Genomic DNA, 25,579 nt, shown 5'->3' with positions numbered 1-25,579 from the left:
AACTTGGTTGTCATACATGGACTGAATCTCGCTGTCCATCGCCTCCTTCCATCTTACAGACTCTGGGCCTGCCATGGCTTCCTTATAGCTGTTAGGTTCATCTAGATTTACTAGTGTACTATCACGAATATACGTGTCCCCTTCGGTAGTAATATGAAAACCATACAACTGGGGTTGAACTCTAACTCTTTCGGAACGTCTAAGAGGTAAGGACTGGTCAATTGGTTCAACCGGAGTTTCCTCCTCGGGTTGAGCGCCAGCGGCAGAGGTTCCTTCATCGCTCGATTCTTGAATCTCTTCAAGATCGATGTGCCTTCCACTGTCTCCTTGGCTTATGAGTTCTCGCTCTCGGAAAACCCCTCTCCTCGCAACGAAGACAACATTGTCACTCGGTCTATAAAAGAGATATCCAAAGGATCTCTGCGGGTAGCTGATGAAAATACATCGCTCACTATGAGGTTCGAGCTTGTCGTGAGTCTCTTGTCTTACGAAAACCTCACAGCCCCAAACCTTGATATGTGCCAACGAGGGAGCCTTCCCTGTCCACATCTCGTGAGGTGTTTTGGCAACCTTCTTTGTAGGGACTCGGTTAAGGATATGGGCGGCAGTCTCTAAGGCATACCCCCAGAATGAGATAGGTAGTGAAGCACGACTCATCATAGAACGGACCATGTCTAACAAGGTTCGATTACGCCTTTCTGCCACACCATTCAACTGCGGTGTCCTAGGTGGCGTCAATTGCGAAACTATTCCGCATTCCTTGAGATAGTCATGGAATTCAAGACTTAGGTACTCTCCTCCTCGATCGGATCGAAGCATCTTGATTTTCCTGCCCAATTGATTCTCCACTTCATGCTTGAACTCTTTGAACTTTTCAAATGTTTCCGACTTGTGCTTGATTAAGTAAATATACCCATATCTACTATAATCATTGGTGAAAGTCACGTAGAAGCGGTTCCCATCCTTTGTGGTGGATCTAAAGGGACCACATACATCGGTATGTATGAGATCCAATAAACCCTCACCCCTCTCACATGTGCTAGTGAAGGGTGACTTGGTCATCTTTCCAAGTAAACAAGATTCGCATGTGTCATCTTCCCTAAGGTCGAATGATCTCCAACACTCCATCCTTTTGGAGTTGGGCTATGCGCTTCCTGTTGACATGTCCAAGACGACAATGTCACAAAGATGCTTTATCCATACTATTGGAAGAATCCATACACAACACATCATTTCCTAGGTTATCTACAACCATAACAATTTCATAAATTCCATTACAAGGCATTGCTTCAAAGTATAAAACACCATTTAGATAAGCATAAATAGAACCATTCTCATTATTAAACGAATATCTAAATCCTTGTCTAAATAAACCATGAAAAGAAATGATGTTTCTTGCCATATATGGCGAGTAGCAACAATTGTTTAAATCTAAATTCAATCCATTACTAAGCACTAAAGAATATGCCCCAATCTTGGTAATAGCCGACGTTCTTCTGTTCCCCATGATTAGATTTATTCTTCCAAGCTCCACATCCCTATTTCTTCCTAATCCCTGCAAATCAGAACAAATGCGGTAACCACATCCTGTATCAAGAACCCAAGAATTAGTATGAGATGAATCATTAGATTTAATTGTGTATATACCTGCATAAGATGGTTTGATCATTCCATCCTTGATGGCTTGCAGATATTCCGGGCAGCTTCTCTTCCAATGCCCTATTTTATGGCAATGATGGCACTCTGCCTCCTTTGGGTTGGGGTTGGGCTTAGCAGGATCAACCTTGGTCCCACTAGAAGAGGAACCATCTTGGGACATTCCCTTGCGGTGGCTCTTTGACAGAGCCTTCTTCTTTTTTCCCCTTCCCTGACCTATAGCCAAAACAGGAGCAACAGATGGATTAGGAGTTGGTGCAACGGACTTGTCCTTAAGGTTGCTCTCAGCAGTCCTTAGGAGCCCTTGGATTTTGCTTAGGGTGACCTCTTCCTTGTTCATGTGGTAGGTCATCCTAAATTGGTTGTAGCATGAGGGAAAGGAGTGAAGAACAATGTTGATAGCCAAATCTTCCCCAAAGTTGACATTCAACTTGCGAAGACGATCAACATACCTTTGCATCTTTTGCAAGTGCACGGTTAGAGACTCTCCACTTCCTATTTTAGCAGTGATCATATTTGTAATGATCTCATAGCACTCTTGCCTCGCGCTTTGGTGATATCTCTCCATCAAGTCTTTATGCATTTCATAGGGATACATGTCCTCATAGGACTTTTGGAATTCGGAGTTCATTGTGGCTATCATGATGCAATGAACTTTCGTTGCATCACGCTCATGGGTCTCAAAGACAACCATTTCTTCGGGAGTAGCAGTTTCCGGATTGATCTTCTCGAGCTTCTCATCGAGAACATACTCTTTGTCGTCGTAACGCGCGATAGTGCGAATGTATCTTATCCATTCGCTAAAGTTCGATCCATCGAAAGTCACTTTTTGACAAAGGCTCATTAGCGTGAATGAGCTAGCAACAACGTTGTTTGCGTTAGACATCTACAAATAGAAAGGACAAAGTTTGATTAGAATTGAATCCTTAATTAAACACCCAAAATGAAAAATTAGGGCTAGGATCCAACAACATTATTTACATATTAGAAAAGGGATGCCATAATCCAACACGCAAATAATTTGGAGGTAAGTGAATGACGATTCACTAATTCTTCACCATGAAAAACATAAGATTAAGTTTTAAATGTATTTAGAATTCCTAGATTTTTCTTGATATTCATTGAACCTTTCAATGGCATGTTTAAATCTCAATATGCCCCTCTCGTTTGTGACTTGGATGCTGAGGATCACAAAGTGGGTGTGAATAACCATGCAAATCTACATGGTGCCTTCATTGTTACAATCACCTATTCGATGTGCCGGTAAACCACACACGCTCCATCGAACTATGACAAACAATGAATCACCCTTTACCACCTTTGCTTAGAACCAATTAGCACATGTGTCGGTAAACCACACATGCTCCACTAACTTCTTGGCAAGGGTGCCAAGTGTAATTTCATGGGATTGCATCAATTTCACTTTTGCCTAAAGTAACTAGGATTGGGAATTTGTAAAAATGTTTAGTTACTTTATATAGATTCATTATACTTATTAATGAGGAAAGGATTGACCTATCCTACCCGTTCGGCTAACGACCCTCCACCAGTCAAGCAAGCGGTAGGTGTGAGTGTACACCCATTAAGCGCTATTTTATAGGCAGCAACCTTATACCCACCTGATAGACCGACTTCGTGAATGAGGCCTACTAACGGTAAGACTAGCATTTTAATTTTACACACACACACACATATATATATATATATATATATATATATATATATATATATATATATATATATATATATATATATATATTAAGCTTGTAATAATATAATAGTATAGGGTGTATTTTAAACATTTCAAAATACTAGGGTTTTAATCTTCAATTTAAAATTTTTGAAATTTAATACCATTTAAATTAAAATTTTAAATATTAAAACTCTTGATTTAATAATTATCACAAATTAAACTATTAATTTAAATTATTAAATCATAAGGGATTATCTAAATCATGAGGATAATTACCATTTAAACAATTAACTTATCCTAATCCCTTTTATCCCTCTAAATTTCGAAAATAATGGGAGGGGATAATTCAAAATCTTTAATTACCATATTTAACTATTAAAAGATAATTACAAGATATGGGATTATCCAAATCCCTAAAATTTAGGATCTTATCTTGGGGAAGGAGGCTAATCTCGAAATCTTAGGGTTTGTAAACCCTAGATTTCAAAATCTTGGATTAAAGGAAAGGATTCAAAAACCCTTTCAAGATTTTCGCAAATTAGGGTTAGGAAACCCTAATCTCGAAATCTATGGCCTCCTAGGGTTTATTGGCTATAAACCCTAATTTGTCAAGTTCATACAATTGAATAATACTAATTGAAAACAAGTTAACCAAAGGCTCTTATACCACTGATGGGTTTTATACAAACAGTCCTATGTGCGCATGCAACCCTAATTTGGATCTATGTTTTCACTATTAGATACACAACATTATGAACACATGGATAAAACCCTAATGTAGCATGCTATTTTCGAAAATCACATAGAAGGTTAGATTACATACCTCTTGTTGTTATATTGCAATAACAACTTAAATCTTCAAACCCTAAGTCTCGAAAGCAAGCACCACAAGTGTAGTGCCTCTAATGGCTCACAAACACCACAAGCAAATGGAGAGGCTATATAGAGAGAAGGGAGGAGGTAGAAATCGTCCTTGGGAGCTCTTAGAAGCAAGTGGACGAATTCTTAAGGCCTATGGGTCTTTATATAGGGTTGGGATTAGGGTTTCAGTCTTTATCCTTATCCAGTTACTTGCCCACCAAGCAACCACAAGATAAGCCTTGAAAAACCCTTATCTCTTGGACCTTGGACGATTTCAAGGATATCCTTATCCTTGAATTCGTTCATCCTTTAACAAGGATAACCATTGCCCTATTTTGCAACTATTACATAATTACAATTCAGCCCCTCTAGTTTAATTAATTACACTTGATCACAAAATTAATTCCTAATTAATTATTGACCAATATTAATTAAACAAATATGATTTCTCCTTTAATATATTATTCTTATAACATATTAATAAATCATAATAACCTCTTTCTCTATTTATTTCTCCAGTCAAGTTGCTTTGGTGAAGGCAACCCAAAAAGACCATGTACAACCGGGTCAAGTATTTACCAAATATGGTTACGGGCTTAGACACTAATCCAACACATGCCACTATCAATTCAAGTACATACCAATTATATTTACGAGCGTAGACACTTAATCCAACAGTTTCTCTGCATGTGTGTATGAATTGTGTGAAATATGCATGTTTCTATATCATTGTACTTGGATTGACTTATTGAGCTGTTACTAACACTTGATATGTTGTGTGTTTGTCTTGTTGCTTTGAATGGTACAGGAAGTCAAGGAGTGAGACCTTGGTGAGCTGGGATGCGCTTTTTTTTTGGTAGTTTATGCTTAGTATAATACCGCTTTCGGACACTTGGTTGAGTTTTCATTACACTACTTTTGAGAACTTATTGAGATGATGTGTAGACTTTGTTTTAAATGGTTGTTTAAAATAAGTAACATTTGTGATGTTTTCTTAATAAACAATATAAGACTTTTGCTAATGTTTTCTAATTAAAAAGTGGTTAAAATAAAAAAGAAAATTTGGGTGAAAAATCACGGTGTTATAAAAAGGCAAAAAGGGAAACAAGATATCTTAAGAGAATGATTAAAAGAAACATTTGATACCATACTAATTGGTAAATATATCATTGATTCAATTGTTAAAGTACAAAATTTCTTGATGTTGCAATGACTACGAGCTTTAAGAAATCTAGAGATACGCTTTGGATAATACCAAATTATTATGGTTTAATTGTAGAATCAATGAAAAATTTACCAAATATCATTTTTTTTTCAATAGAAATATCTAAGGCACGCAGGGGAAAATAAATGTTTTATTGTATAAAATCAAAACATAATAATTTTATTCTACAAATCCATAATATAAAATGGTTTGATCGGACAAAATCATAACATAAAATGTTTTTATTATACAAACCAATAGCATAATGATTTTTCCACGCATTTGAGGATAATATGTTTGATTTCTCTAAAACCATAAATGCTAGGTTTCCACTGTTATGAGTTCGCATGATACGAAACATTATTTTAAGTATTATTAGAAAATAAAATATTTTTTTTACAAGATAACAACATAATGGGTTTTTTCGAACATTAAAGATAATATTTATGTTTTTTAGGGTTGTCCTATTTCACATGAATTAGATTAAAAAACAAGAATTTTTATTCATATTTTTTTGGAACGACTGGTTTGTGGTTAGAAATCAGTATCACTAAGTTAGTAGAATTCGTCAATACTCCGACTATCAAGGCTTTGCCGGTTACGAAATATTATTTTAAGTATTATTTGAAAATACAATAATTTTATTGTACATAATAGTAACATAATGTGTTTTTTCGAATATTGAAGATAATATGTTAGGTTTTGTTTTTTAGGATTTTCCTATTTCACATGAATGAGATAAGAAAAACAAGAAATTTATTAACATTTTTTTGTGGTTAGCAGTTCGTAGAATCCGTCCATGCTTTAATTGACCTCCAATCTAAAAAGCAAATCGTCTAATAGGTTAGGACCAAGGTAGCAAAAAGCTTATTCACATAAGACAGGGTTTTAGTTGAATTTGATTTTAAACAAAATTGCAAAATTGGTCCTTGTGGTATTTAAAAAACTTTGGATAGGGTCCAAAATGTTTCTACTTACATAGAAGGTCCAAAATCAAGGTTTTTCTGTATTTTTGGTCCAAAAAACTTGAAAAGATGGTTATGCCCTTTTATTTTCCTTTTTGTATTTTTATAATTATTAAAATACTATTTTAATTTAAAAATAAAAAGAAAAAAAACAATTATCCCCCATCCATTACCTCTCCCTCTCTCTCTCTCTCACTCACACACACACACACACAACCGAATAACTTCTCATCCCAATCCCATCTTCCATTAGCAACCTTGAAAACCTCCAACTTGATTTTAAACTCCATCAAGCTCATCGGAAAACAAACTCATCAGAAAAATCCCAGGTGAGCTTAGGAACTGCGGAAGTCTCAAGACTCTTTACCTGTTCGACAACAGACTCGTCGGAGGAAACAACGACCTCGCTGGAGTCTGGTTTAACATCCTAATTTCACCACTACCACTACCACCCCCTTTTTATACCCACCATCGTTCAAACCCTCTACCCCTCACACACTCACACATATGATGAAAGAAGAGCATCGACTCGCTCCTTGTTTATCTTCAGTTCCTAATTAATCTGCAACAACTCATCTTTCTCCTTATAATCTTACCTTCCAAATTTCAAGATTAATTCCATCTCCCCAGGCTAGAGTACAAAGAACAAACCCGATTTCCCAAACCCTAGATGATAATACGATCAAAACCAGCATCAGAACTCTTGTAACTCGCTTTAATATGATTTTATTAGGGTTGAAATTTGAAATCAAATATGTTCAAGAGTTCTTAGCCTACAGATTCGTCGTTTTCTTCTTCTAAGTAATCAGAATGAAACTTATGACATAATACTTTTCAGAAATCTTGAAACTCTAACATGTTTTCAAGGAAGTAGTTTTTGATTCGAGGAATTTTATGGCCTGTTCCAATTTTTAAGATTTTCTCCATTAAAGTGTTCTTGGGTATTTTTCTATATTTCAGTTGATTATGTGTTCAGGTGATATTTGTGTTAGATTGTTGTGGGTTAAATATGTTAAACGATCTTTTGATTGAATTAGTATGTTGGATAATTTTGTTTCTGATTTGAGATGAAGTTTTGATGGAGCATCGATATTAATTTTGAAAGACTTGAACTATTTTTTTTTATAGTAATCAATGTTTATGCTTCATTTTTATTCTAATTCGTGTGATGAGCTTGATGTTGGTATTTGTTCGAGTTCCATGTGTGTGTGTATTTGAAGTTGCAGGTGTTTATGTTGGGTGAGATTGTAGTTTTTATTTTTTATTTTTAATTATTTAAATACGAAAATAAATAAAAAAATAGAAAAAAATAAAAATGGTAAAATCGACTTTTCAAGTGTATCAGGGACCAAAAACCCAGAAATTTTTTGATTTTTAACGAAAGTTGAAAGCTTTTAAATTCTATCCGAGGTTTTTTGAATACCATAAGAACTACTCCAGTTTTGTCTTGATTTTATAATTATGTTTTAGTTTCTTGGAGGATATGAAAACCACGAAGGTAAACTAAACGTTTTATATAGATCAAACTATGAAATATTAAAAATTAAAATTATCTTAGGCTGAGGGAGTGGTGCCACCGAAATCGCACTCTCTCCCCCGCCACATCAGCACCATGTCATTTTTTACCACTCAAGTGTGGTTTCTTGCCACACTAAGGGTGTGGTGCCACACTTTTTATTTTTTTTATTTTTTTTGTTTTTTTTAAGTATTTTAATATAATAAAACTTCTTTTTTTTAACTATTTTAATTTAATATAACTTCTATTTTAATAAAAAAACATAATTCTTCATTACTTGAAAATAAAAAATAAAAAACTGTACATTACGTTACAAAAAAAAAAACACACACAAACATGTCATTTAAATAACCCTAGAAACTTAAAAAACATAAATAAAATAACTAAAGCAAACTACATAAAGTCGTTATCCGAGAACTCGTCTTCGGGGTCATCCGGTGGATCCAAATTAAGGTTAATGTTTTGAACCCCGTAAATGTGTTCCACCAAGTCATTGCGAAGATTGTGAAATGTTTCAGTGCAATGTATCTCTGCTCTCCTGTTTATATACTCTTCGCCACCAATTTCTATTGGTTGTGTCTCTGGTATGATTTCTTCCTCGTCAAACGCACATATCGCTCTTCCTTCGTCTTCAATAATCATGTTATGCAATATAATACATGTATACATGATTTCTTGAAGTTTTTCCTCGCCCAAATAAGCTGCTGGTTTTTTCAATATGAACCACCGTTTCTTCAGAGCTCCAAAAGCACGCTCAACATCCTTCTTAGCTCTTTCTTGAGCTCTTTTGAATTTCTTTCGTCTAGAACCATGTGGAGCTGAAAACGATTTAACAAACACAACATACTCAGGATAGATTCCATCGACCAGATAATAACCATACTTATATGGCGTTCCACGCACTTGAAAAGAAGAATCTGGTGCAGATCCATCGTATATGTTGTTAAATATTGGTGAACGGTTAAGAACGTTGATGTCGTTAATCGAACCAAGAGAACCAAAAAAAACATGCCAAATCCACATATCTTGTGATGCAACTGCTTCAAGTATGACCGTTGGGTGACCATGATCACCTCGGGTAAATTGCCCATGATATGCTGTAGGGCAATTTTCCCATGCCCAATGGAGACAATCTAAGCTTCCTAGCATTCCAGGAAACCCGTGCACACTAGCATGATGAGCTTGCAATTGCAGGATGTCATTACGTGTAGGCTTACATAAATATTTTGGACCATAAAACTGAATCACAGTTTTGCAGAAAAAATGGAGACTGTCTCATGCTATCCTAGCAGACATCCTAAAACTTTCGTCTAACGCATCAGGCGGAATGCCATATGCTAACTGACGAAGTGCGGCCGTGCATTTTTGTAAGGGAGTGAAACCGAGTGTACCTCTAGCATCGTAACGTTGTTGGAAAAAACTGCACTCCCTCGTTACATCTTCAACTATACGTTCGAATAAACCTTTGAGCATTCTGAAGCGCCTATGAAAATAATACCCTTGGTAAGTGGCATTCTTTGCAAAATAGTCTTGCACCAAACGTTGGTTGGCTTCTTCACGATTTCTGTAAATGTATCTTCATGTTCTCTGTTGAGAACTTGCAGCTGCGTTGTTACATACAACGTTGTATGTTTGTTCCACCATTTGAACATACGCAATAGCGGTATAAAAAATAGTCTGAAATTCTTCAGAAGATGAAGAAGATGACATTTTTGGGAGAGTAGTGATTTAAAAAAAATATTTTTTTTGAAAGATAGAGGAGATTGTGTTGTGAAAAAAAAAAGTTAAGTTGATATGTGTATATATAGGAAAGAAAAAACAAAAAAAAAAGAAAAAAAAATAAACGAATCTTGCATTTCAACGGTCAAAAAGTGACCACCCAATCAGAATTCACGGTCTTCAGGGGCCGCACCGCGGTTTAGACCGCAGGAAACCGCACCCTGAGGGCGGTGTTCCATGCTTAGTTGGCAGAGAACCGCGGTCTCAGACAGCACCAAACCTGCTAGCCTTATGAATGATAAGAAGATAGAATTATTTTATCAAAAGTCAAAACAATGTACGGTTTTTAAGAGCTCCTTTTGAAAATAAACTTCAGAATTTCCAAGTGACATTTTGTTTTTTTCTCTTCGTGATATTGAGTTATTGACTTGAATTCACAAATATTTTTTGTTTTGTTTAAAACAAGACATTTTAAGTATTTAATCTATTAGCAATAAATGTTTATTAACATAAATAGCGGATTGCATGTCATATTTGTTTATTTATAAACAAAATAAAAATTAATAAAAAAAATCGAGAAATAAGAAAAGACTTTCTCTCTGTTTGTGTGTGTGAGAGAGAAGAGAGTATGAAAAGAGTGAAGAGTCAACCAACCGACCCTTTTTTACTGTGAAACCTTTTCTGATTGTTTTGTATTTGTAAGGCTTCGAAGGCTCCACACACATTATCTCCTTCTTCTTCCTCCCCATCTCTTCTCTCTCTCCAATTTACAAGAAATCTTTTTGTTTTTCTTTAACTTCTCTCTCTTTCTCTCTCTCAGCTCATGATCCAAAAGCCAAAGTCAAGCATGCATATAGCTCTTCCCTCTCCCATTTAGGGTTTCAGCACATTCCTTATTTTCTTAGAGAGAGAAAGAGAGAGGGAGAACCACAAATCCACCTCAATCCACCAATTACTGAGAGAGAGAGAGAGTCTTTTTTTCTTTTCTTATTTTCTACCCATTTCTTCTTTCTATTCATTTTGTGAGTTGGAAAGAAAACCCGTTTTTGCTCTATCTATTCGTAGAAAGATTTGTTCGTGTTTCGATGAATTTGTGTAATGAATATTGAAAAAGGGTTTGAAACTTTGAAGTGGGTGTAGGTTTTATTAAATAAACAAAGGTGGGTTTTTTTTCTTTATCCAAGTGAAGTGAAATTTCATGAGTTTTGGGGGTTTTCTTGATAACAGTCACGCCGGCGACGGTGGAGGAGGTGGTGGTGCTAGAATCGTCGCTGATATTCCTTATAATATGCGCGGTGGCGCTTTGTCTCAGCCTCTCTCCAAGTCCATGTTCTCCTCCCCCGGCCTTTCACTTGCTCTTGTAATCCTCTATATTTCTTTTTAAAACACACACACATACTTGTGTTTTTTCTTTTACAGAAAATGGCTGGTGGTGGCGTTGACAGTTGTGGTGTGTGTATGAACTGATCTACTTTATTTCTTTATATTTCAGCAAACAACGATGGAGGGTGGTGGAGGTGGAGGCGGAGGAGGTGGGATTGGTGATATCGGAAGAATGCCAGAAAGCTACGAGATCAGCGGTGGCGGTGGCGGTAGAAGGAGCCGCGATGAGGAGCACGAGAGTAGATCTGGCAGTGATAACATGGATGGTGGCGCCTCGGGTGACGATCCCGATGCCGACGACGGAAAACCACCACGAAAAAAAAGATACCATCGTCACACTCCTCAACAAATCCAAGAACTTGAAGCGTACAATTACATCGTTTTTTTTTCTTTTCTAAAACTAGTTCAATCAAAAAGATTAAACCTTTTTTCATGGGGTTTTTCAGATTATTCAAAGAGTGCCCACATCCTGATGAAAAACAACGATTGGAACTTAGCAGAAGATTATGTTTAGAGACGCGACAAGTCAAATTTTGGTTCCAAAATCGTCGTACACAGATGAAAGTAAGAAGAACTGTAAACAACTTCAATCTTTTTTCCGACAATCATCTGAAAAAGACTGACACCTTATGTTTCAAAATTTCTATTTTATGGTTGCCAGACGCAATTAGAGCGTCACGAGAATTCAATTCTTCGACAAGAAAATGATAAGCTTCGAGCCGAAAACATGTCAATTCGAGAAGCAATGAGGAACCCGATGTGCTCAAATTGTGGTGGTCCGGCCATGATAGGTGATATTTCATTAGAAGAACAACACCTCAGAATCGAAAACGCTCGCTTAAAAGACGAACTAGATCGTGTTTGTGCACTCGCCGGAAAATTCCTCGGCCGCCCCGTCTCCTCCATGGCTCCTCCCATGCCAAACTCTAGCTTAGAACTTGGCGTTGGCGGCAACAATCATTTCGGTGGTGGTGGAGTTCTCAGTTCCACCGCCTCAGCGTTACCTCTAGGCCCACCCGATTTCGGTGTCGGAATCTCCACCGCTTCTTCTGTTGTTCCATCTTCAAGAGCAAGTAATAACGTAATGGGAATCGATCATTCCCTTGAAAGATCCATGTACCTTGAACTCGCGTTAGCTGCCATGGATGAATTAGTCAAATTAGCTCAAACAGATGAACCACTTTGGCTTCGCATAGAAGGTGGTCGTGAAATCATGAACCCAAATGAGTATTCAAGAGCTATTACTCCTTGCATCGGATTGAAACCAAATGAATACGTCTCCGAAGCTTCACGGGAAACCGGAATGGTAATCATCAATAGCTTGGCTCTCGTCGAAACACTCATGGATTCGGTAATTCCCATTCCATTCCATCCCGATTCTGATTCCATTTCCATTTCCGTTATCTTTTACATGTTTCCAACGAACAATTTAACCTAATTTCGTTCCTTTTTAATCAGAACAAATGGGCGGAAATGTTTCCGTGTATGATTGCTAGAACTTCAACGACCGATGTGATTTCAAATGGCATGGGAGGAACAAGAAACGGTGCACTTCAATTGGTAATATTGGGATCAAAATCCCGGAGTTATTAATTTATTTTATTTTATTATATAGTTTTCAATCATTTTATTAATTTAAATATAAATATTTTAGATGCATGCGGAGTTACAAGTTCTTTCCCCATTAGTTCCTGTTCGTGAGGTCAATTTTCTTCGATTTTGCAAGCAACATGCAGAAGGCGTGTGGGCGGTGGTTGATGTATCAATAGATACAATCCGGGAAAACTCACCGTCTTTTTCAAGTTGCAGGAGGCTTCCCTCCGGTTGTGTTGTTCAAGATATGCCAAATGGCTACTCTAAGGTAAGCCACTGTTGACTTCAAAAAAGTTCAAGTTTTATATTGGTGAAATTTTATCTTTTAAAGCTTGAAATGTGTTATGATGTAAGTAAGTTCGTAAAAATTCAATGTGATTCTTGTGCCTTTTTGATATCTTGAACGATTCTTATCGATCTTGAAGTAAAAAGTCGAGCGGTTTGACTACTAAAAGTCAAGGTTTTAAATGTTCTTTAGCATTTATGGAGTATGTCAAGTAGGTATGCTTGGTGTTGATCTTTAATGAGTTTGTTGGCATATCTCATCACCTAAAACCTTAAAAACTTAGTTCAGAAACTTGAATGCGTACCTAAATGTACTACTTCAAAGGCACAATGTACAATTTAATATGTATAATGTGCAAGTTTTTTGTAATATCGGCTTTGTTTATGTGATCTCTTTTAGTTCAGTCACATTGCCTCATTGAAACTTAGTTGAGATACATGAATGCTCAAGTAAAAGTACAACTCTAGATGCACATTATACAAGTCCTTTCCTGAAGTTATTGTATCTGTGTGCTTTCTTTTCGTAGTGATTAATTAGTACTCGGCCTTAAAAAAATTAGTTGAGAAACATGAAGGTCAGAAGGTGTACCCGGATGTACAACTCCACATGCGTATAGTACAACTCGTTCCCGTTCCCGAACCTCTTGATTTATGTGACATCTTTTTCGTCTAGTGATTAATCACATAAATTGGCACACTCTCATCGACATGATTCATTTCCAGATGTATATTAAAACACAAAAGGAACCTTCTCAAATGATATTTTATTCATTATAGATGCTGTTTTGACTTATCAATGCATTGGTACTCCTTAAATCAAGCATACGAAATCCAATTCGATTATTTTATATCGTTTCCTGTGACCATGCATTATAATATGGGATAGAAACATCTAACTACTTGATTTTCTGAGCCTTGAGACACATTTATTAATCAAATCACCTTGATCCCAATTACTTTTAATAGTTAAAACCCATCGTTTTTATAAAACAATTGTTTTCATGTTTCTATTCCTATTTTTCTGAGTTCTTTTCTGTCTTGTAGTCGAATCCTCTTTGACCATTTTCGTGTCATATTCTCCGTATTCTATTGCATAAATTGTTGTAGAGATTTAAAATATTTGTATTTTCATGCTTACAAGAATTGATAGTAAGGGTTCTATGAATATATTATGTCTCTCATCGAGCCCATTTCCAAGATTTGTCTTCTATTATTCATGCAAATTATTTTAGTTTCAAGAATTAATTAATTTATTCATTAAAATACCCTCCAAGTGCGGCTATATGTACTAGATTCCTATATATAAATACATACACATATAAAGTGTTGTTTTCTTGGTACTTGATGATGTATTATTTTATACATAAAAATTCATTATTTTTTTTGGTGTTGAAGGTTACTTGGGTGGAACATGCGGAATACGATGAAAGTGCGGTGCACGAGCTTTACAGACCATTGGTTCGAGCCGGAATGGGGTTCGGTGCACAACGGTGGGTTGCCGCCCTCCAACGCCAGTGTGAATGCCTTGCCATTCTCATGTCCTCCGCAGTATCTACTAGAGATCATACCGGTAAGCCTTAAATATAATAAACATGTGAGCCAGCTCGGGGTTGCTAGAAGAATAATTTTTTTTTTGCAGAATCAATATATACAACTATTTTAATCGTTTTCATGATATGTAGCTATAACTTCAAGTGGGAGGAAGAGCATGTTGAAACTAGCACAAAGAATGACGGATAATTTTTGTGCGGGGGTTTGTGCATCCACGGTGTATAAATGGAACAAACTTTGTGCGAATAATGTTGATAAAGATGTTCGGGTCATGACCCGACAAAGCGTGGATGACCCGGGTGAGCCACCCGGGATTGTTTTGAGTGCGGCTACTTCGGTTTGGTTGCCCGTGTCTCCTCAACGGTTATTCGATTTTCTTCGTGATGAACGGTTGAGAAGCGAATGGGATATATTGTCGAATGGTGGGCCCATGCAAGAAATGGCTCATATCGCGAAAGGCCAAGATCATGGCAACTGTGTCTCGCTTCTTCGTGCTAGCGTAATCTTTCTCACACCTATCTCTTGACATAACTGTATCTGTCATCCGATATGAATATCAGATGATAAATACATACATTTACCGATGACTCGTGTATTATGTCATACACGAGTCATTCGATAGTCATCCGATATTTTATATTGGATGTACTGTGCATATCTAAAGTAATTTAGAAAATCGTAATGTACTGTGCATATCTAAAGTAATTTAGAAAATCGTAAAAAAAAGGTATGTTTGTAGTGAAAATCGGGAAGCTATTATAGTTTGAAAAGATAATTGGTAGTTTTTGCAAATTGTACTATTTTGACGTCATTGTGGAAGAACGAGGATGGTTTGTTTGGAACTTATTAGATATGATAGATATGATAAAAAGGTGGTAATATGAATAGATGGACAGGGGCGAAATGGTAATTTCAGCGTACATAGAAAAAAGTGGGAGGGGTCTGTTTCAGATCTAACGTACAGACTGAACTTTTTATTTTAAAAGGTTTTGTTAGTAATTTTTCATCTGAAAGAAAATCCAGAAAGTCAAAACACACACACACACACCCACACTGTGTGCATGTGAGAGGGGACACTAGAGACCTTTCTGGGTTCAGATCGTACGTCACCGTTTTGGTTTTTGGGAAATTTTCCAAAGCAGTTGACTCAATTGGACAGCGACCACACAATGACCATTATTTTTTCTTCTTTTCTCTTTTTCTAATTTCTAATACTTACAAAATAACTTTCTGATATCTCCACATATAATAATTTAGTCTTTGGTGTCCTTTTCTTACAACAGGCAATGAATGCGAACCAGAGCAGCATGCTGATTCTTCAAGAAACTTGCATAGATGCTGCCGGATCACTGGTGGTGTATGCTCCGGTGGACATTCCGGCCATGCATGTGGTGATGAATGGCGGTGATTCTGCTTACGTGGCTCTTCTGCCATCAGGGTTTGCCATAGTACCGGATGGGACAGGTGGTCGGGTCGGGTCAGAGACAGACAACAACAGTGGCGGCAGTGGTGGTGGAGCTGGTGGATCTCTGCTGACTGTTGCATTTCAGATCCTTGTGAATAGCTTACCTACCGCCAAGCTTACAGTGGAGTCGGTGGAAACAGTTAATAATCTTATTTCCTGTACTGTTCAAAAGATCAAAGCGGCCCTCCCGTCTGACAACTAATTATATGGAGGAAGGGTTTTAGGGTTTTGAGACATGGAAATTATTGGGTATGATGGGTAATGAGCTGTCATATGTGATGATTTCCATGGTGGTTTGTGGTGGTGGTGGGATGTGAATGATATAATAGTTTTTTTTTTAAGAATTTTTGGGGTGAGTCAAGAACGAACCTTGCTTTGCTGTATGAACAGGTGATAAGTCGGTTCTTACAGCAACGTGAAGGTGGTGGTTCGGGTATTGACTCGGTTAACCCGGATGGGTCGGACGGGTCGGGTCTGGTTGGATCCGATTATGGGGGCTGTGTTGAAGTGTGATATGGGGTGTTTCAGTCTTTTTGCTTTTTTGATGTATGGAAGGCTTACTCATGGGTTTTTGATTTATATGACTAATCTTAATTTGTGGATTAATTACTACTTTCTGTTAGTTATGCTTATATGGAATAAACCCAATATTTGATATATATATTTTTTTAAATTGTAAGTAACTTGATATGAAGTTATGAACTTCTTGTTGGTAATAGATGTTTTATTAATTAAAGTTCACCTCTATAAAATATTTTATAGAGGATTATGTTGGTTTTTGTGAAGTATATTTTAATATAATAAAAATATCAATTGCTCAATTATGTAGAAAATTTGCTGTATGGCATTGTGTTTTAATACAATAATATTGGATATTAAGCTTCGTTTGTAAATGGAATATTTCTTTTTATATCACATCATACATATGTTTTTTATTTAAAAATGTTCCGTATTAGGGTAACTGTAATAGATCTGGTTTCAGTTTTATGTGCATAATATGAAATACTAATAGTTGGACAGATACGATCATATGATGACATAAAAGCTACATGTAATGTAATAATAGTAATATAGTTTCTAATTTTCTTAATATGATATTATTTAAATATATTTGTGTTACAATATTATATATTTTTATATATTTTTTCATTAATATTTTACATTTTAGAGGTTTTACTTTATTTAGAAATTGTAGTTCTTTAAAATACAGTTTCTTGATAAAAGTTAATTTGAAATCATGTTTATAATAAAGATAAACCTAAGCAAAATGTTATAATAAAAATAGAGGGTAGATTGTTATTTCTTAAAATTAGCTGATTATATTTTGAATACTATTTGTTAAATATTTTATATAGTATATCTTGTGTTACATTTTATTGTTTTCTAATATATTCTTCTAAACATCATCTAAGTTTTGCTTAAAAATCCCTCTTTGTATTTATTTTTCTCAATCATTTTAAATGTTTTGGAAAACATAAATAATCGTTCTGATATAATTTTTCTTAATTCATACCTTGTATACCTTAAAAAGGTGAATAAAAATTAAAAAACTCAAACTACACCCGAAAATGTTAATGATTATTTAGTGTTTTTAAGTTATGTAAATAAAAAACTGCTATTATTTGTAACAATAATTAAATAAAAAACTGCTATTATTTGTAACAATAATTATATAATTTTATCACCGAATGATTGTTCCTCTAATATTATAGAACCTTAGACCGGAGATGAAAATATTTTTTGGTAAAATAGTTCCAAAATTTTTGAATTAGTTATCCTCTCTAATAAATGAATGTTTTTTTTTTCCTATTGCCACACTCTTATTCAATTTGCCAAATGTTATTTTGTGGTTATTTTGAATTAATTTTTTTCATATGTTATTTTATGAGTTTTTTTCTATTTTATTAAATTTCATATAATATTTTAATATAATAATTGCAATAAATATAGTAATAAATGGATACAAATTTCACTAATAAACTTATCTTTTAATTTAAAATTCCCAAAATTAAAGGTCATTAGTTGTTTTTTTATTTAAATTTAAAAGTTATAAAACATTTCTATTGTAATAAATTAATTTTTTTATTTTCTTATAAATTCAAAGTTCTAAAATATTATGACACACACACACACACACATATATATAACTAAGTTCAAATAAAAATAGTAATAATATGAGAACATAAAAGCACTATGTTTATGTTATTATTCTATAATGAATGTTATATATATATATATATATATATATATATATATATATATATATATATATATATATATATATATATATATATATATATATATATGTGTGTGTGTGTGTGTGTGTGTGTGTATTTTTGAAGTAATTCTATTATGAATATTAACGTTTGATTATTCATATATTCATTAGATTGTTATTATTCTATTAGAAATTTATATATAAGCATTTTTGTAATAAATTTTAATTTTAGTTTTAACATGTGACTATTCATTTATTTTTTGCTAAATAATAACATAAAACCGTAGATATAAAATTCATTGCAAAATAATAACATAAAAATAGTGTTTTTACGTTCTCATACTATTTACTGTTTTTATCTGAACTATCTCATATATATATATATATATATATATATATATATATATATATATATATATATATATATATATATATAAATCCATGTAATACATGCGTCTCATAACTAATCAGTTATAAATACATAAAGATGTAGATATACACATATAGTTGTATTATGTTGCAATACAACGTGACATTTGGTACAAACAAATGCATGGACAAATTAACAACAGTAATCATATACAAGTTATTTTTTTAAATCATTTACTAATAAATATGTAATTGTAATTATAAAACTATTTTAATTAAACTTACAACTTGTCAAATTATTTGCTCTTTATCATAGAAAAAAATCAACATCTAATTTGATACGTGAAAATAAAAAAATTTAGTCAACAACTACACTATTACTATATAATGGGGTGTCTACACGAAATAATAGTGTATTTTCACTTTTTAATATATTCTTCCATTGTAATCACAATATTATACTTTAAAATCATTTAATATTACAATAATGTGTTTTGAAAACTGTACACATTATAGCGTGAGATAGCGTTTTATTAAAATGCAGTCACTATTTCTCTATTAAAAACTAATTCAAAAGTATAATCGTTCTGAAAATATTACAAAAATAAAATACTATATATTATTATTTCTTGTATATATTTAGCACTTAGGAGAAGTTATTTAAGAATGATAACATTTTAACCATATTAGTAGTAACATCGAGAAAGATTGTCATCGAAAACGATAACATTCTAAATAAATTATTAGCATTATCACAAGTAATTAAGTAATGATAAAAATCAGTTGCATTTGTTTGTAAGATAAAATCAGATATATCTTTTAAAATGATTTTTGTTTATTCGGTCATATTTAGAATAGAAACTATCATTTCAATATTTATTGTCTCTTTTATCAAAATATGTTGTTTGAGAAAAATAGTTATATTTTATTAAATATAACGTCTTTAATATTATATATATTCTGGTATTTTATCATAAAAACAGTTGCCTTATTCTATCATTTTATGTGTTAATTTCAAATTTAAAAATGGAAATTATTTCATCAATAGAATAACATTTTGAAATAAAAATAAAAAAATGAGAAATCAAAGCGGTTTCTACTTTCTATATATGCAATGTTTATTTCGGAAAATATATTATGCTTTTTTTATACTTCTAAAATGAAATATCTTAAATGAAAATAAAGTAAAATATATCACATCTCTACGTAATTGGCCCTATTCCTTTCATTTAGAATACTTTTTACTATATTTTCTTTTTACGTTTTTAGAAGATCCAAGATTCAATCTTTCTTATTTTAAATATGTTGTACTTGGATAAACTGAAAAGACGTATGACCTTATGCCTACTTGGCAAGTTAGGCATGATAAAAATGAGAATCCGAAAGGTAAAGTTTTTGTCGGTGATTCATAATTTTTTTTTCCAGAAATTTAGTGTTGATAAATGAGTATAAAATATTTGTCAAAACTTTAGGGAGGCCCTCAGTCCCTCACTAATCCATCGTAAAAGGAATATAATTATTTAATTAAAAGCCTTAAAATTATTTTTTATGAAACACAAAACTAACAACTCCTAAATACCACCTATGTTTTATTATACTGAAACTTAAACCAATAACCTCTCAAAGTTAATTAGCTCTATACAAATATATCACCAAATAATTTACTGTAGAATATTTATACTAATAAATCAATTATAATAATGTTTCTAGTTACACACGTGAGTAGAAAAGCGTTTGAACTATACACTATTATCTCAACCACAAAAGTTAAAATTATATGCATCTTTCTAAATAAATATTCTACAAGAATGGTTAATATGTGATGAAAAGCATATATAACTTGATACTAAGATAAAAAATACATAATTTTTTTTAATAAAAATATAAAAATATGACTCTAAATGACGTTAGTATAGGAGTTTTGGGGTGGTCGGGTGGTAAGGGAATGAGAATGGGGGTGGGGGTGGGACTGGGGAGGTGCAATAAATGAGAAATGCAGATGCAAAGAAGGTGTTTGTTGGTCGATAGGCATGTCTTGGCTTCATATATTCAATGCACTCTTAACACGTCCAAAACAATTTTTTCCTTTCTTTCTTCACCTCTTATTTTCTGTTTGTTTAAGAATATACAATTTTTAATTTAATATTTAAATAACAAAGAGCAAGTTTCATAAAGAAACAATCAATTCTTTTTTCTATCCAAGGTAACTAATCTTTTTATGCTCCAAAAAGAATATCCAACGTTCAGAAGGTTTTACTAAAAAGTGCAGACTTTAAAATATATATTATTAAGACGACCAACTTTCATTTTATTCTATTTTAATTTGGCTACCTCGAAAAAAGGGACCAAATTTAGTTACATATTTATGCAATTAACCTTAAAAAAAATGTAAACCATACATGTGTTGGTCCTAAGTCACATCAACCCAATGTCATCACATGAAAAGTAAATCCTAGAACACCAAGAGTGTACCCGAGTTTGATATGTGACCTCACTTTTAGAATTCGAGTTTCCAACCGTTGGATTCTCCTTATTACGGATAATTAACCCTAAACACTATTCACATGAAAAAAAAAACAGATTATTAGACAATTGCACACTTGATGAATATACTTAAAAAATAAGATGCTTTGGTGCCTATGCTACAACCTATAAACCATGTTTCGTTTCTTATTCTTGCATTTGTCCTTGTTAGAATTGGTTTTGTCTTCAACCATGTTCACATGTGCATATGCACTATCATTGGCTTTGTATACTCTTGCACATGAAGAGACTTTTCTAGGCGCAAATGACTGTCCTACTAAACCATTGGCACTTCTTCTTGCTTATGCTTCAACGTGTTTTTGACGTCTTGCTATAAAGGGGGTAGTTTGTCTATAATAATCGACACAAAGATGGATTCATCCATCTTCATGTTATGAAGGACAAATGATAGTGATCAAATCATGTACTCACCGATCGTGAAAACTTGCACCAATAGTAATCAAATTATGTGTTCACTGGCCTATGAAACTATTTGCACCGTATTCTTGGGTTATACAAATATTTTCTCAAGATAAAGATGATCACAGACACTTCAATTCTTAGGCACAAGAAAAAGAAAGAACCAAAATGGTATTGTGAGTTACATAAAACTCTTTGTCCCAAAAACCGAAGCATAGCCTATATTTAAGCTCCTGAATTGGATAATGGATACAGATATGGTTTTTGGGAAGTTAATTGCGGCCATCAAGCAAATATAATCATTTTTCATAAATTTTAAATGGTCAACAGTTCCTAGAACAAGTCAATAGTTCTTTGAACAAGGTTAGAAATTCTTAAAACGACTCATCCATTCTTTGAACAAGCCCAACAAATCTTTATGAAATCATCACCACCTGTGTTTTAGGTAAGACCGTAGGCATTACACCGATCACTGTGAACGTTGTAGACTAGTCTGCAGATCTTTGTACCATGCATTACTAATCTTCATATCGTGCATGATAGATCTTGTAGGCAAGATATTAGAAAAGAATTGCATCTTTCACTCCTAGTGATTTATTGGGGTTTTAATCCCATCTTGATTACCAACTTAGCAACTAAGGACCTAACTAGACTCTTGGTTAGATGATCTTCCATATTATGTTGCATTTTAACAAATTCAATTGATATAACACCGTCTATGATTAATTCTTAAATCATGATATTTCTAACACATAAGTGTTTAGATTTTCCATTATACACATGTCTATGTGCCATAGTTAATATAAATGCACTATTGTAATGAATGCTAATAAGAGATATTGGTTTGGGCCACAATGAAATCTCAAACACTAAGTTTCTTAGCCATTAAGCTTCTTTATTGGCAACTGCTAATGTAACAAAATCATACTCCATAGTTAATTTTGTTATGTAAGTTTGCTTCATAGAAACCTAAGAAATGGCTCCTCCTCCAAAAAATAATTCCTAACTGTTGGAACCTAAAAGTGAACCTCTAGCAAACCAAAATCCATTTGTAAATTCCGAAGTCAAGCTAGTTCCGAAATGAAGTGTACTCCAGAATTCTTTTGTGTCTGGATCTAAAGTCAAGGTGGTGAAGTGAAGAGAGAGTGAAGTCATTCTGGAATGGATGTTTATGTCCGGAATGTTTGTTGTTCCGAGATCAATGTTTTGTCTCTTTACATTAATTGTAATTGTCTTTTACTTGATTTAACTAGCCATAGGACTTTATCTTTAGTCAACTTGGATATTCAGAGTGTCAGATGTAACTCTTTTATCCAGTCCTTTGATAACTAGTTAGTACTATGTTTCATGTACTCCTATTTATAGGAGCATTCAATGTTAAATCAATGACGAATTAATTTCACTCACTTTTAGTTATATTCAAGTTACTTCATCTTTCTAAATATTCTTTCAAACATTCTTCTTGTTCTTCATTTATTAACTTTACTTTGATATTTATTCTTATTCTTCATTTATGGCTTGATCACTTGTTGAATGCATTAGCTCAGACTTGACTGGTCTATCTAGGCTTGAGTAGAACATTTATTAGCAAGCAGACATTGATCTTAAGCATTCACTCAAGGTTTGAGTTTTCAAACCTTGTCCCTGCGCATCAGATCGTTCTTGTTCTCACAATTGGTATCAGAGATTGAGTGGTTGTCCTTTAAATCCATAAGATCAGATTATAGTTGGTTTGAAATTACCCTGGTGTTTCAACCATTTTTGTGTTAAGGATAAAAGTTCTTCTATATACCACTTTTGCTTGAAGATATCTCAAATTCAATGGCTGCTTCTAAAACTCAACAAATGATTTTAATGCAAATCACAAATAGTGTGGGTGGCCCTACATGTGCCCCATTGCTAGTTGTGGAAGAATATGATCACTGGAAAGTTAGAATGGAAAGATTTTTACTAGCTAAAGAGAAAGGTGAAGCTATTTGTAGACCCGTCAAAGAAGGCCCTCATGTTCATGTAAGAACAGTTGTAAGAGATGCTGCTGCTCAGCTTATGGGTCAAGATGAGACTCGTCCAGCTCCTTTGACAGCTGATGATATTGAGAAGCTGCATGCTGATCAAGTTGCCTTCTCGGAAATGGTGTTTGGTGTTCCTCCTTCACTCTTCGAACATATTAAGTTGTGTAAATCAGCAAAAGAGATTTGGGACACTCACCAAGATTTGATTGAAGGTTTGGAAAATATGAAAGACAAGCGTCTCACTTCGGTTGTCAATGACTTTGACACCTTCACTACCACTCCTGGTGAATCAGTGGCCTCAGCCTCTAACCGATACCGAATCGTTGTTAACAACATGACTGCACATGGGATTGTCCGAACTCCTTTGAAGTACAATCTCAAGTTCATTAACAGCCTCTGTAAAGGATGGGGAAATGTGAAATCTTGTCTCCAAAGTAATGGTTCATTGAAAAAGTTGGAGCTTTATCAACTTTTTGATGAACTTCAAGGACATGAATCCAACGTTGGTCAGACCATAAGGGAACTCTCCAGAGGCCCTCTTGCTCTTGTCATCTCCTATAAACCAACCATTCCGAATCCTTCCACCTTGGATACTTTCAAACCCATTGTTCCATCAGTTTAATCTTCCTTACCTGTCTTACCCACACAAAACTATCCCGTTGATGATTCTGGTGCTATAGATTTTGAACTCTGTTTCCAACAAGAATTTGCTTTACTCTCCATGAAATAAAAACGTCCTTTTCAATCCATCTTATAAACCCTACAAAAATCGATTCCATACTCCTCACCAAAATAATCCTCAACCCTAATCTCCTCCGGAATCTCAACCAACTTCTGAAAAACCTCCTTTATACAAACCGAACATCTCAAAACCAAACTCATCTTCGGAACCACCGCAGAATCCAAAATCAGACAAGCCAAAATTTATGTGTCACAAGTGTGGACATGCAAACCACTTTGCAAAAGATTGCTTGGCTGAAGCTCCGCAAAATCCAAAGATCAAGGACTCCACATACTACGCCCGAAGAGCTCAAGAGATGGCAGAAAGTGAAAAAGCCTTTGTAACAACTGTGTCAAGAGATGTAGAAGGATATTGGTCATCAAGAGATGATGATGACATAGTGACTGGAAGGAACACGAGCTTGATGGCAAGAAAAACTATTGAATGTCATGAAGGATATTGGTCCTCTAGGTCTGAAGATGAAGATGATGTTGCTGAACCACACTACTGCTACATGGCCACCAACGATGCACCTGGTCAAAGCATCGTTCAACAGGTAAAATCTATGATTAGTGATAATAACTTTGATTTGTCTCTTTGTGAACCTTAACTAACCTAGATCCAAACAGATATGAGCAACATCTATAAAGTCTATGAGTCAGCCATAGAAGCCAATGAGAAGAAGGAGTGTGAATTAAATCGTCTTAGGTTATGTTTTGAGGATAAAAAGTTAAAAATCGAGTCTTTAGAGCATGAGCTTGTAATGTCAAAAGATGAATGTATCATTTTAAAAGACAAATGTGAAATCACCTATTCCGAAAGAAATGTCTTGATTTCTGATAACAAACACCTCAATGCTAAGATAGATGCTTTGCATAATTCTATTGACATACTTGAATCAAATCTACAAATGAATCATAACTTTCATCATCCGTGGTTAAAAGCTCCTGGTCTCGGAAGCAAGTTTCCGAAACCAATTGCTCGTCCCTTGAAGGAATTGCAAAACTTGACATTTATGGGAGAGGTTCCGAACATCAAACATTCGGACACCCCGATTTCTCCCTTGTCACCTCTTCCTGAGACCACATACCACTTTGCGTCCCTAATTCCTGAGTTTCAACTTATAGTTGTTAAGAGTCCCGATTCCATGCAATTTCTGCCTCTAATAAACCTGGACCTGAATCGGACCTCCAACACTCAAAAGTCTATTGTTCAAAATCCGAACCCAAGCCCTCCTAACAACTGTGTTATCGAGGAAGTCTTTCCTGAATCAGCTTCGTCCGAACCATTAGAGTGTGTTTGGGCATCCCTAGATAGTGAAGTTGATGAGACAATCTCATGCGATTCTGAACCACATGCAATTTCAAAAACAAATATGGTTCCCATTAAGCTTGTGTTCAATAATCCCTCAGTAGGAAAGACTTC

The 25,579-nt window shown here is 34.4% G+C and overlaps 2 protein-coding genes across 3 annotated transcripts; one reads left to right on the top strand and one right to left on the bottom strand.

Moving 5' to 3' along the window:
* Positions 1-8,288: 8,288 nt before the first annotated feature.
* Positions 8,289-9,044, bottom strand: LOC111878593 (protein ALP1-like). The gene has a single exon (XM_023875114.2). The coding sequence runs from the start codon at positions 9,042-9,044 to the stop codon at positions 8,289-8,291; it is 756 nt and encodes a 251-aa protein (XP_023730882.2).
* A 1,267-nt stretch (positions 9,045-10,311) lies between these two features.
* Positions 10,312-16,574, top strand: LOC111878497 (homeobox-leucine zipper protein ANTHOCYANINLESS 2). Of its 2 annotated transcripts, XM_023875007.3 has the most exons (10): positions 10,312-10,774; positions 10,842-10,974; positions 11,107-11,363; positions 11,444-11,561; positions 11,659-12,348; positions 12,456-12,557; positions 12,652-12,858; positions 14,271-14,445; positions 14,558-14,925; positions 15,710-16,574. In XM_023875007.3, exons 2-10 carry the CDS (start codon positions 10,903-10,905, stop codon positions 16,091-16,093), a joined length of 2,373 nt encoding a protein of 790 aa, XP_023730775.1. In that variant the 5' UTR covers positions 10,312-10,774; positions 10,842-10,902; the 3' UTR covers positions 16,094-16,574. The 2 variants fall into 2 exon arrangements, with proteins under 2 accessions (XP_023730775.1, XP_023730774.1); XM_023875006.3 differs by having other exon boundaries at positions 10,312-10,974.
* The last annotated feature ends 9,005 nt before the right edge of the window (positions 16,575-25,579 follow it).

The sequence above is a fragment of the Lactuca sativa genome, chromosome 4 (genome assembly GCF_002870075.4).
Source record: "Lactuca sativa cultivar Salinas chromosome 4, Lsat_Salinas_v11, whole genome shotgun sequence".
Lineage (NCBI taxonomy): Eukaryota > Viridiplantae > Streptophyta > Magnoliopsida > Asterales > Asteraceae > Lactuca > Lactuca sativa.
Note: the sequence above shows the minus strand (reverse complement) of the source record. Positions and strands in the feature narration are given on the sequence as shown.

Coding starts and splice junctions, on each gene's coding strand:
- LOC111878593 (XM_023875114.2), bottom strand. CDS start 9,044: ATGCTAGGAAGCTTAGATTGTCTCCATTGGGCATGGGAAAATTGCCCT.
- LOC111878497 (XM_023875006.3), top strand. CDS start 10,813: ATGAGTTTTGGGGGTTTTCTTGATAACAGTCACGCCGGCGACGGTGGA. Junction 12,349..12,455: donor TCGAAACACTCATGGATTCG/GTAATTCCCATT, acceptor CTTTTTAATCAG/AACAAATGGGCGGAAATGTT. Junction 12,859..14,270: donor TGCCAAATGGCTACTCTAAG/GTAAGCCACTGT, acceptor TTGGTGTTGAAG/GTTACTTGGGTGGAACATGC.